The sequence below is a fragment of the Mandrillus leucophaeus genome, unplaced genomic scaffold (genome assembly GCF_000951045.1).
Source record: "Mandrillus leucophaeus isolate KB7577 unplaced genomic scaffold, Mleu.le_1.0 Scaffold686, whole genome shotgun sequence".
Lineage (NCBI taxonomy): Eukaryota > Metazoa > Chordata > Mammalia > Primates > Cercopithecidae > Mandrillus > Mandrillus leucophaeus.
In genome coordinates this window covers 1,334,651-1,348,346 of record NW_012107430.1, presented here as the reverse complement: position 1 = coordinate 1,348,346, position 13,696 = coordinate 1,334,651, and the positions used below count along the sequence as shown (strand labels likewise).

The 13,696-nt window shown below is 38.8% G+C and overlaps 1 protein-coding gene across 1 annotated transcript in view; it reads right to left on the bottom strand.

The window, feature by feature from the left end:
* The window catches only part of ITPR2 (inositol 1,4,5-trisphosphate receptor, type 2), a 455,230-nt gene that overhangs the window by 208,148 nt on the left and 233,386 nt on the right, over positions 1 to 13,696 (bottom strand). Inside the window, exons 36-37 of the mRNA XM_012002420.1 lie at positions 12,803 to 12,945; positions 6,829 to 6,937 (exon numbers count right to left, since the gene is read on the bottom strand). Coding sequence (XP_011857810.1) covers positions 6,829 to 6,937; positions 12,803 to 12,945 — 252 coding nt within the window. The remainder of the gene's footprint in view (positions 1 to 6,828; positions 6,938 to 12,802; positions 12,946 to 13,696) is intronic.

Genomic DNA, 13,696 nt, shown 5'->3' with positions numbered 1-13,696 from the left:
AAGAGAGTGCCACTGCACTCCAGCCTGGGTGACAGAGCAAGACTCTGTCTCAAAGAAAAATAAAATAAAATAAAACAAAAAAATTCACACCGCTCTCAAGCCATTATGAAGCATTCTTTCTCTTCTCTTTCCTTCCCCCAATGTTCCAATATACATATTTTTTAAAGTACAAATAAATATGCCTACTGTTGTTACCTTTAAAAAGCCTTCTAGATATGCCAGCCCCAAAGGAATACTAAGCTCTCAGACTTGTTAGGGTTGTTAGTTATATCCTTTGTAAACTCTTGCTTTTCTATCACAGTCACCTAAACAAACAATATTTTAAGGCGGATTTTCCTAAAACTCACTTAGGTAATTTTCTCCTTACAGACTTTCTATAAAAAAAATTCACATTTTATCCTTCCATTAAAAATAAATACTATAGCTTAACTAACTATATGATCCCTAGATGATTTCACATACAGGCACAGATCACAGAAAATTAAATTTTCCTTTATTTATTTTAGTCTTTCAAGAATCTTTAAGATGTTGCCCACCCACATCATATTTCTCAGTATCTTAGGCACAAACTAAGAAACATGGGTCAAGGAAGAATATCCCTAAGTATAATTAATTTAGAAATTGTACTCAAGGGTATTCTAAATTATAAGCTTTTAATAAATAATTGACTAGTAGGTAAAATCTAGTTACATTCGGTTATACTAAATATCCTTAACGTACTTACTTAATACATCACACAGAGAAGGCTAACAAACGTGGGAAATTTAGAATCCCAGGGTTGGGAATTGCTTTAAAGGACATTTGGTTCAACCATGAAGCAAATTTATGCTTCATTGCCCTATTTTTAAATTTTTACCAGTTTCACACATAGACACACACACATACACACAGACACACACATACACACATACCACTTCTGGTGTCAGGAACCAAGGAAATAAAAATAGTAATTTTCTTTTAAGTTGACATTTTAAATTCAAATAAGTGGAGTCTCAAATGTAATATTAGAATAGCTCGTGTGAAAAACCCTGGTTTGCGTTTTCTGTTTTGATTTAATTCTGATAAATCTCTTGGGAATGCTTCAATACACAGTCGAAATCCAGCTGGTTAGGCAATACAGGGCAGGTATTAGGTAACCTATGTGACTTAACGCAATTCACTTTTCTGAGTCTCCCTTTTCACGTTTGCAATGTGGAGGTAACACTGCCTCTTCCGTGTACTTGTCAGAATTGTTGAAAGGTAGCAAAATATCCTAAAATATTTTGAAAACAGCAAAGTGCTACAGATTCCAAGCATTTTTGTTCTATTCATTTGCATTTAAATTGCCCCATGTAGTAATATTGATCAGCCACAAGTAAATACTACATCTACATTCTAGATGTTATTTTTCACTGTCAATAAAAGAGTTATTGTGATAGACAGAATAATGGCCCTCCCCAAAGATGCACATGCTCTCACAATCCCTTTCCAAGTTACCAGAAGCTGTAAACATGTTGCCTCACATAGCAAAAGGGATTTGGCAGGTGTGATTTGAGTTAAGATGGGAAAATTATACCGGATTATCCAGGTGGTTCCAATGTAATCACAAGTGTTCTTATAGGAAGGAAGCAGGAGCATCGGAGTAGGAGGAGATGTGGCAATTGTGGGAGCGGGAGGGTGGGGGGGCGGGGAGTGGAGATTGGAAGGCATTACACTACTGGCTTTAAAGATAGGGGATGGGGCCACGAGCCAAGGAATGCAGGTGGCCTCCAGAATCCAGAAAAGGCAAGGAAATGAACTCTCCCCTAGAGTCTGCAGAAAGAACACACTACTGCTCATAGCTGGATTTTAAGCTTTTGACTTTCAAAACTGTAAGATAACAAATTTGTGTGGTTTTACATGCCATGAAATTTTTGGTCAGTAGGAAACAATACAATCATGGAAACACAGTCACCTCTTATCCCACTACTGATAACTAGAGTTTGTTATTAGAGCCCACCATTAGTTGCACAATAGCATATTTGGCTACTTTTTAAATCTATTAACCAATGCCATTTCACCCAGATGTGAGCCATTTAGCTCTCCTCCACTGGCATGGATCACTGAGCACCAGCTGTTTCAGAAGGACCAATGGACAAAATATAGAGATCATGTAGTCCCAACTCGTTCCCAGACTGGTTGTTTGAATCCTTCTAGATCCAATATGCTTTTCTTTAAGATTTCCTGAGAGGGGGATGAGATGTCTTCTGCTTCCACTGATAGAAATACTTCTCATTTCAAAACACTTAGAATTAAAAAGTTGTCTAAGAGCTAGAATTGCTTTAGCTATAATTTTTTTATTCTGTCCTTGGTAAACGTGAAAGTTAAGAAACAGGATAATTAATAAATAAGATACATATGCTTTTTATTAGGTTTTTCCTTTTTCTTTTTTTGTTTTTATAAATTTATAGGATAAATGGGACATTTTGTTACATGTATATAAATGTATAGTGATCAAGTCAGTGTATTTGATGTGTCCATCACTCAAGTACATATATTTTGTTAAGTATAGTCACCCTACTCTGCTATCAAACACTGAATTTATTCCTTCTGTCATACTGTATGCTTGCACCCTTTAGCCCAGTTCCTTTCCTTCTCCCACTCTCACCCTTCCCAGTCTCTGTTATCTATCTTTCCACGCTTTACCTTCATATGATCAAATGTGTTAGCTCCCACATATAAGTGAGAACATGTCGTATTTGTCTTTTTTGTACTTGGCTTATTTCACTTAAGATGACCTTCAGTTCCATACAGCATCCACGTTGCTGCAAATGACATGATATCATTATTTTGGAAGAATCCTAAAATTCATACGGAACCAAAAAAGAGTTGGAATAGCCTGGCCGGGCGCGGTGGCTCAAGCCTGTAATCCCAGCACTTTGGGAGGCCGAGACGGGCGGATCACGAGGTCAGGAGATCGAGACCATCCTGGCTAACATGGTGAAACCCCGTCTCTACTAAAAAATACAAAAAAAAAAAAACCTAGCCGGGCGCGGTGGCGGGCGCCTGTAGTCCCAGCTACTCGGGAGGCTGAGGCAGGAGAATGGCGAGAACCCAGGAGGCGGAGCTTGCAGTGAGCTGAGATCCGGCCACTGCACTCCAGCCTGGGCGACAGAGTGAGACTCCGTCTCAAAAAAAAAAAAAAAAAAAAAAAAAGAGTTGGAATAGCCAAAGCAATCCTGAGCAAAAAGAACAAAGCTGGAGGCATCATATTATCTAACTTATAATATATTGCAGGGCTATACTATACTAACCAAAGCAGCACGGTGTTGGTATAAAAATAGACACACAGACCAATGTAACTGAATGAAGAATCCAGGAACAAAGCCATATAGTTACAGCCAACTGATCTTCAACAAAGCAGATAAGAACTTATACCGGGGAAAGAACACCCTCTCCAATAAATGACACTGGGAAAATTGGATAGTCACATGCAGAAGAAACTGGATCCCTATCTCTCACCATATAAAAAATTCAATTCAAAATAGATTAAAGACTTAAACAAAAAACTTGAAATGATAAAAATACTGGAAGAAAACCTAGAGGAAACTCTCCTGGACATTGGTCTAGGCAAAGAATTTATGCTAAGATCTGAAAAGCACAGGCAACAGAAACAAAAATAGACAAATGGGACTATCTTAAACTAAAAAGCTTCTGCACAGCAGAGGAAACACTCAACAAAATGAAGAGACAACCTGTTGAATGGGAGAAAATATTTGCAAATTATTTATCTGCCAGGAGACTAGTAACCAAAATATACAAGAAACTCAAACAACTCAACAGGACAAAAGCAAATAACCTCATTAGAAAGTGGGCAAAAGACATGACTAGACATTTCTCAAAGGAAGACAGAGAAACGGCCAATAAGCATATGAAAAACTCCTCAACATCACTAATTGTCAGAGAAATGCAACTCAAAATGACAACAGGATATTATCTTTCCCCAGCCAGAATGGCTATTATTAAAAAGACCCCCCTCCCCCCAAAAAAATAACAGACGTTGATGAGGATGTGGAGAAAAGGAAACTCAAACTTTGCTGGTGGGAATGGAAACTAGTAGAGCCACTATGAAAAACAGTACACAGACTTCTCAAAAAACGAAAAACAGAATTACCATTGGATTCAGCATTCCCACTACTGAGTGTCTATCTAAGGAAAAGAAATCAACATATCAAAGGGATACCTGCACTCGCCTGTTTACTGCAACATTATTCACCACAGCAAAGATAGGGAATCAACCCACATGTCCCTCGACGGATGAATGGGTCAAGAAAATGTGATGGATATATATGCAATGGAATTTTATTCAGCCATAAAAAAATGAAATCAGGTTTTTCTTTCTTAAATGACTTCATTTCCCCCATCTTTACTATTTTCTTAGAAGTTTATCTGAATCTTTACCTATTTTGGATGTTATTCTGTTTTATATTCTGTCTGCCTATGTCTTAAAATTCGGAGCCATAAACCTGCTAGACAAAGTATACTAACCTTTCTTAACAGCAATGCAAAACATTTGTAAAACTTGGCTATGACCAAAGGAGTAAGAAGATGAGACAGAGAGGAAGGAGTTCCTATTTAAACTCTGGTTCTAGCTCTTGCTGTGTAACCTCAGTCAAATCACATCACCTCTCTGGGACTCTGTGGCATCATCTATAAAATAAGGAGCTTGGACTAAATATCCGGATACAGCCTAAAGTGTCCTAAAATAGCAGCATGAGGTATTTTGGTAATTCTATTGAGAAAGTAATCACTACTTGCTGGAACAATTGATAACTACTACCCAGTGGCTCTTCTACAAAGATAGCTGGCGGCATTGAGGCTTGATTGGATTTTTTGCAATCTGTTATTCCTGATGAAGCAAAGCTCAGGGCAGGAAAAGCCTGCGGTACCTTACAGGTACATTGAGTAGCACAGATTTCTGGAGGCTAATGGATGAAGACAGATGGGGGAGTAGAGAGGACAAATGGTGGGCCTGGAACACTGACGCTGTGCAGAGCCCCTGACGGTTTCTGAAGGGCTCTAGTGATCTCTTCCCTACACTATAATTAAGGGAGTCCACTAACACAGGAATTGTACTCATTCATGGCCCTTGGAAAGCTGTCATTCATCTCAGCATCACCAGTTCCCAGGCACAATAATCACCATTTAATAGTTTGCTCACAACATATGTGTTGGGTGACTGAATGAAGAACTTGCAATTAGCCTTTCTCATCTCAACTCTTCCATGAGGGCTGTGTGCTGGGGGTGTCCTTTACATCACGTCTTGCATAAATGGGGACCCTTGGAGTTAGGAAAACAGCGGCTCTGTCTCTGCCCAAGGGAGCAATTCTGTCTCAGGAAATTGCACTCCTGGAATTTTCTCGACAGGAGATAATAAAAGCCTGAACTACTGGTAGCAGTGGGAATGGAAAGGAGAAAATAAGTGATTTATTTTAGAGTGGTTTGGGAGACACACAAAAATACTTTTGACTAGCCAAAGTAAAATCTTAACCTGATTTCTTTCCGATTTTCCTTTGGAGTGATTCATAAAAATCTGTTACATAAAAATGGAAGACTTGTCATGTATCTCCTGTTAAGTACAAGTCATTTTTATTGTGAACCTCATCCTCTGCCAGAAAAGTATATTGACCTCATTTTTCTACTTCAGAATCTGGTACTTCAGTCAATATCACACAATCTACAGCAATATTTTAAGAGAAAGACAACAGTAAGTCCCAAGGGATTCTCTTTATCATTTTTTAAATATAGAAGCGTGTTTTTGAGTCCTATCTTAGAGAAACATTTGCTAAAATTGCATTGACCACCTTTATTTTGATCACTTGTTTTCCAAATATAATTTAAGTGATGCAGAGAACTAATGCAAAGTAGAAGGTATTTTGATTGCTGAAACAAACATTGATTCACATGGAATATTTTGAAGCAATGCTCTTTCTATTAATATCTAAGTTTCCATTGCATTTTTTGGGAATGTACTTTAAAAAACCCAACCACAATAATCTTTCTAGAATTTAGCATATACATAAAGTAGTAAATAAAATCCTTCCAGTTGTAAAATATCAGATGATTAGTATTTACCGAAACAGACCAAAAAGTTATTGAGGAACGTGGTACAAATTTTGTTTAATATCTAACATAAAAGTACAGATGGCTAGCAAAAAAAAATTCTCTAGATTTATATTTTCTATTTAAGTGTATCACCTTGGGTATTAAACATGCTGCTAGCTATCGCTTAATGAGCACCTGAGCTGTCATTTTTAATAACAGACTGACAATTATTATCTATAGGTTGATATTTCCCTGAAAATCATTTGTGACTCTCAAGTTAATATAGTTTAGAATAGAAACTGACTATTCCATTTACTAAAATAGTATTATTTTATAATACTTGGCAGAATATTATAAAAAATAACATGAATATATATTCATAATAAAAAGTCAACATATGCCAAAATGCAGACATTCTCAATATGCAGCAGAACTTTACACAAAATCTAAATAATGCATTTCAGTTGCTCATTGTTTAAAAAGGTCACTTGGTCCACTAAAGCCGTAAGAGGAAAAAACACAGATCCAAGAATATAATAAAACAAAACAAACATCTAGGCCACTCTAATTTTGGTTATTTCCCAATTTAAAACAAGGCATGAGAGATGAATACCATAAAAATTCAAATCACATAATTCATCTAAGTACATGCACCATTAAAATATAATGCAAGTAAGTATGTAATAGCCTACTGTAATTCATAGGTTCCAGTATTGTGGAAATCCTACTTTATTTTTAAATAATGAATTTTGTTTAAAACAATACCTCTTCCACAAAGCTGTCTTTCTTCTCTAACATTTCTCGTAATGTCTGAAGAATTTTAATGCACAGTTTTTCTTCTTTCTCCATTAGTTTCTTTGTATGATTAATCAACCTTAAAGCAAAACATTAAACCTTTAGAAAGACAGTGATTTCTCTTCAAGCTATATACAAACATCAAAGGCTGTAGGGGAAAAAAATCACACCATTATTTGAGAATATGAAGTAAACCAGTTACATGTTTTCAAAAGTTTTAAGATTACACTTCAGCTTATAAATTTTGTATTACAACACATTATTTTTGTTTTACAGGTAGTCTATCTCAGGGCTTCTCAACCTTACTCAGGTGGCATTCTTTTAGTGGGATACAATACTCTGAGAAACAATGAAATACTAATATTATCACCCCAATATATGAACTAAAACAAATGTATTAGTACATAAATATAAATATTTATATATTACATTTTATTATGTTATGTTACACTATATTATTTTTATGTACTGTATTACATTAAGCATACAGTAGCAGTGGCTGTATACAACTCTGCAATCTTAATATAACAGGCTGCTTTCCAGTTTCCATTCATAATAATATGCTATTTTTCACTGCCAGGGTTTGGTAGAAACAAGCAGTTTTTTTATTAAAAGCAAAAAACAAAACAAGAAAAGTGACATCAAGACAATCTATCCATTTACCAGCTTTGGTATAATTTGGGCAAAAACTCCCACCATTTTAATCAAGTGGTACACTATGCACTGGTGCTCTGTTAGAAGAGTTTCAGGATCACCATCCCCAAGAACTTAAAAGCAAATAAATTTTCATTATCAGAATTGAGCTTATATAGCTATATATATAGCATATATAGCTCATGTTGTTAAAAAGCTGATCCTCAAAATGACCCTGTGAGATGTCTTCCTCAAATGATCCAATTTCAGTGACATAACATGAGTACTGTGGGACATAACCCTGGGGAAAAAGTGAACTTTCACTGGTTAATGGCTAGCAAGTGCTTATCAGGTGTCAGGGTCAAGTGTAAGGACAGCCCAGGGACTCTTCTAATTTATCCTCACACCAAGCCCATGAGACAGGTTCAGACTAATTTTGCTCATGACATAACAGAGGCCCAGGGAGATACAGCAACTTACCTCTGGTTACATAAATTGTTAAGTGGCGAGACCCGCAAATGCACTCAGGTCCATCTGACCTCAGAGCCCAAATTCTTAAGAACGACTCTGTGGTGACAGGACTCAGGTCATTGATCTCCTGAGTCTCAGGGGTCTTGTGCAGAGTCCCCACACATGCTAGGCTGCACACAGCCCCCTGAATGAGCAAGTGCCACAACAGAGGCATTGGCAAATGCTGTGAACCACACATGAAACCACTTCATTCTGCTGGGGGTAGTTACCTAGGGCTGATCAAAGAAGGTTTCAGCGAAGAGATAGCATGCAACTAACGAAGATTTCACCTGTCAAGGAAGGCTCAGGAGAGGAGACATCCCTGCAAAGGGAATGGTATGAACACAGGGCAGAGGCAGAAACCTGGCCGGCATGTCCAGGAAATGAGAAGCATGCCAATTGCCCGCTGACACTTAAAGACCTGGAAGAGGAAAGTGTAAAAGATGTGGTTTGGAAAGAAGGGACTGGAATATTAACCTCAAGAGTCTTGAATGTTTTCTAGAGAAAATAGGGAACCACTGTTCTAAAGGACCTAAATGCCTCTTCCCACTGTGAGAAAGAGACCAACGAGGGCAGCGGGAAAGATGAAGCAGAGGAGACGGAGCAAGGCGAGAGAGCAGTGGCAGAGGTCGAGTGAGGACATAGGAAGCAACAGAGAAGACCCACAGCAGAGACTTGTAAATGATGACATGTGGGAAGTGGAAGAGGAAGCAGGGCAGACCAGAGGCCCCTGAAATGTAGAGACTAGGCTACTATGTGGATGGTGATCAGTTTTTTTCAATTTTTTAAATTTATTTAATGAGACAGGGTCTCTGTCACCCAGGCTGAAGTGCAGTGATGTGATCATAGACCTCCTAGGCTCAAGCTATCCTCCCACTTCAGCCTCCTGAGTAGCTGGGACCACAGGTATAGCCACCATGCCTGGCTAATTTTTTTTACTTTTTGCAGAGATAGGGTCTTGCTTTGTGGCCCAGGCTGGTTTCAAACTCAAGGGATCCCCCTGCTTCAGCCTCCCAAAGTGTTGGGATTAGAAGTGTGAGCCACCACACCCAGTCCAATGGTGACACTTTAAAATGACACTGTTCCATGGTGAAGTAGCAAACACACAATGAAAGTAACACTGATGTCCTTTTAGACATGTTGAGTCTAGAAAAGGTGTTATATCCTTGCGATCAGGCCTAGCAGGCAGAAGAATTTCAAAAGTTCTCCTGGCAAGGAAAATGAAGCCTGCCTTTCTAAAACTTCTACTATTTAATTCTTTCTTTCACACAATAGTCTTTTTCTAATTTTTAATTTTTGTGGATACATAGTAGGTATATACATTCACATAATGGTCTTTAAATATGTGAAAACAGTTTTGGTGGACATGATAAATTTCTTTTTTTCGCTTTCTCAGGCTAAGTATTTCCATTTTCTTTAACTCTTCCTTAGATAAAGGATTTAATTCATTAACAATATTGAAAATAACCATAAGGTTGAATGACCACTTGCTACAGATTTATAAAAGGTATTCACATAATGTTTGGTTGAGTTAGGTCGGTGACTTTCAAATATTTTTTCCACTATCAAAGTAAGAAATATATTTCACAAAACCACCCAGTAAAGAAGTACCTGTGTGGGAGTGTGTATGTAAACTCACACTAATGTCACCCTCACTATGAGATGCACTCTGATAATTTGTGTCTTCTCTAATTCATTTTTTAAATTAGCTGGTTGCCTCCACCTAAGTCAGTTTAAAAATCTATAAATGGAGCACACCCCACAGTTTGAAAAACACTGAGATTCTCCTTCACAAGGAAGGAGTAGGTGTTGATTTGAATGGACTCTAATCAGCTGTCTTAAAGGTTAACAGTGTCATTGACCTATTCTTTTCTCTTTCACTCTATGTGTTAAGTAGACCCCTGTCCTGGAGTCTATCCTCATATTCTCCTCCAGACTCATCTGAGTCAACAGATTCCAAGAATTAGATTCATTAGAAAAAGTAGGAAGCCCTACTTAGGGCTTGCCCCTAAATGTATATTCTCTAGCTAAGCTTTACCAGGATGGTATGCACAGCAATACAAGACCCCTGGTAGCCAGGCATGGTGGCTCACGCCTGTAATCCCAACACTTTGGGAGGCCGAGGCAGGCGGATCACAAGGTCAGGAGATCGAGACCATCCTGGCTAACACAGTGAAACCCCATCTATAAAAAAACACAAAAAATTAGCTGGGTGTGGTGGCGGGTGCCTGTAGTCCCAGCTACTCGGGAGGCTGAGGCAGAAGATTGGCGTGAACCTGGGAGGCGGAGCTTGCAGTGAGCCAAGATTGCACCACTGCACTCCAGCCTAGGTGACAGAGCAAAAAACCATCTCAAAAAAAAAAAAAAAAGAAGACCCCTGGCTATTCATAAAGTCAGATTCTAATTTTGTAAGATATTCTTACAAAGGAAACCCTTGGTTTTTTACAGAGTTGGGGAAGGAGTAGGGTGAGCACTAAGGCAGAAAATAGACACTCCTGAGGCTCTAGCTGTAATACAATTGCAATAGCACAAAAATCTCTTCTAGAATCACTCATGTAAACACAACATCATTTTCCTTCATGTGGGTGTAGGATCTGCAATGTATTCCTATTATCATATCACTTCTGCTTCTCTCCTTTCAGGTTTCCTAATGGTGTCACAGGCTTGTCTCCATCTGCAGTACAGCTCAATATTTACTTGATATCATGAGTTACTTCCTATCACTTTCTCATAGACCAATATCTCCAAGTCCTAGACCAGTGCTAACGGAACTCTCTGCAATAATACACATGTTCCATATTTGTGCTGCCAAAGTTGGCAGCCATTAGCCACATGTGGCTACTGAGCCCTTGAAATGTTGCAAATATGACTGAGGAAGTGGATTTTTATTTCATTTTAATTCATTTAAACAATAATTTAAATAACAATGTGTGGCTAGTAGCTACCATATTGGCACCCTAGTTCTTGACGAGGAGTCAGGAAACCTAAACGATCAGATAGTAAATATTTTAGGCTTTGTGGGGTACACAGTCTGTGTGGCAACTAGCTGATTCTGCCACAGTGGCATGAAAGCGGCCACAGACAATCCAGAAATGAATGAGCACCACTGTGTTTCAGTAAAACTTTATTTACAGAAATGAGTAGCAGGACCAATTTAGCCTGAGGGCCAGAGCTTGCCAACCCCTGTTCCAGGCTGTCACAACTCGGGGATATAGCTATAGTATTACATTAATTTACTGAACTTAACAGGTTTATCGCCTAATTTTTAACCCATATTCCATATATTGACATATATTCATAGGAGGTGAAGGGTATTTATCAAAGATCCTATTATCTTTCCTTTTTTTTTTTTTCATTTAGTTCTTATGTTTAGATCTGTAATGGGTACAGGTGCAGAGTTCTCACATGCATATATGTGTAGTGGTGAAGTCTGGGCTTTCAACGTACCCATCATCTGAATAGTGAACTGTGCTCCACACCCTATTTTTATAGTGAATTACTAGGCAATACCTCCACTTAAAATTTTCTTTCTAATGTTCTCAGCAGTCATCAGTTGTACACTAGGGGCCTCTTCACTTTAAAATCCTTACTCACAAGACTGGCAGGTGTCCGGACAAATACATTCTTTCCAATCTCCCTAAGACGCAATGAGTCTAAAGCCAAAAATACCTGATTCTGGCCATAGTATAAAAACCCCACCTATTCTTCAACATGATCCCTATAGTCAGTTTTTCTCATCCCATGCCTTGTTTTCACTCCCAAGGTCCCACCTTAAATGGTGAAAGAAAGGAACACACTTCTTGTGTGCCCTAGTCCTTCAAGCTCTGCCTCGATACATCACAGATGATAGAAGAGGTTTCCAGATCTCTTTCGGCAATACCCTCTACCATACAGGAATTAGCTGGGATGGGTCATGGTCAAGGGGCTTGGCAAGCTCATCTCACTGACTCTCCATCCAGGTACTCCTCCCAGGAAGACCAAGCACCCTCTTTCTGACTGGTCATCCAGGGTCTACATCTGACGACCTGCAGATCTCCCTCAATAACGTGCCCTCCACATAAAGACAAGTCTCTTCTTTCTGGAGCTAGTTATGCTTTTTCTCACAACTGCTTCTCCTTGTGCACATCTCCCTTGAGAATTTTTCACTTACCATTAAGATGAAGATTCTCTAGGGTAAACATATCAGCTATAATAGATCTGCAATACCACAAACGCTGAGAAACATCAGTAAACGACAGAGCTGCAGATGAGGATCATCCAGGCAGCATGGCCACGTGCTGGGTCTGAGTCTTACTAACCCTGCACCTGAAGCACACCTGGTCCTCAGCAATCTCCTCTCTGAATCAGGCTGACCTCTTAGTCTCTGGGTGTTTTTGCAGATTAGATAAAATAATAGTTAAAGACATATGACAGTATTAAGACCTCAATAAATGCTAGCTCCTTTTCCTTTCTCCCTATGTTAATGAAAATAAGTGACTTTAAACAAGAATTTTTAAAAGGTCACAAAATATAATTATGGAAAGGAATTAGGACCAAAATATTATTTTGCATGATCCTTTGTGCCCCATAATGACACACTTTATTTTCAGTAAATTTAGTAAAATATGATAACTTGACCTTCACCAAAATAAAATTTCAAGTGACTCAATTTAATTATTCTGGCAGTATATTTTAACATGGATTTTAGACCTTTCACATACTTTGTGGACTGTCATTTTATATCAGTGAAGTGTAAAGCGGCAATGTTAGAGGCCATCTCAGTTTGACGACACTAGCAGAATCTCAGATTGGATCCACTTACTTTGACATGAAAGCGCCACATCTTATTCTTGCATCGCTTCCCTCAGGGAACAGCAGCTCTGGACTGTACAATACATCAACCAACACTGAGAATTCAGCCTGCATCATTGGGCTGAACTGGTGCTCCAAGGAGGCCACTACATCCTAGGGAATGAAACACAGGAGAACCCACGTGAAGGCCTAAGTCAGATTTCATCTTTCGAAGATAAGACAAGCCTAAGAATACTAATGGGAATTTTATAGATTACCCCCTCTATTTCCATAGCACCACATGTCTGTGCCATGATTATAGTCTGGTTTTATGTATGAATACTGCCTGAGTCTCTATTTGTGCGTGTGTGTGTGTGTGTGTGTGTGTGCATGTGTGTGTGTCATTTACAAGATAAGGGAGGGACAGGTAGTTATTTCTAAGGATATACACCTATAAGAGGAAAAGTCAGTTAGGCCACTGTATGTGCCCTGCAGTGCCTAGAATTATAATGGAAACATGACAGGTACTCATTACATTGCAATAAATTAGGGGCATACCCAGGGAACAGCTTTAAAAAAAAAAAAAAAAAAAAAAAAGATTTCCAGCCAGGTGCAGTGCCTCATGCATGTAATCCCAGTACTTTGGAAGGCCGAGGCAGGTGGATTGCATGAGGCCAGGATTTGGGGACCTGCCTGGTCAACATGGTGAAACCCTGTCTCTACTAAAAATACAAAAATCAGCTGGGCTTGGTGATGTGTGCCTGTGGTCCCAGCTACTCAGGAGGCTAAGGTGGGAGAATCATCTGAGCCTAGGAGGTGGAGGTTGCAGTGACCCAAGATAGCGCCATTGCACTCCAGCCTGGGTGACAGAGCGAAACCCTATCTCAAATTAAATAAATAAATAAATAAATAAATTCCCATGGGT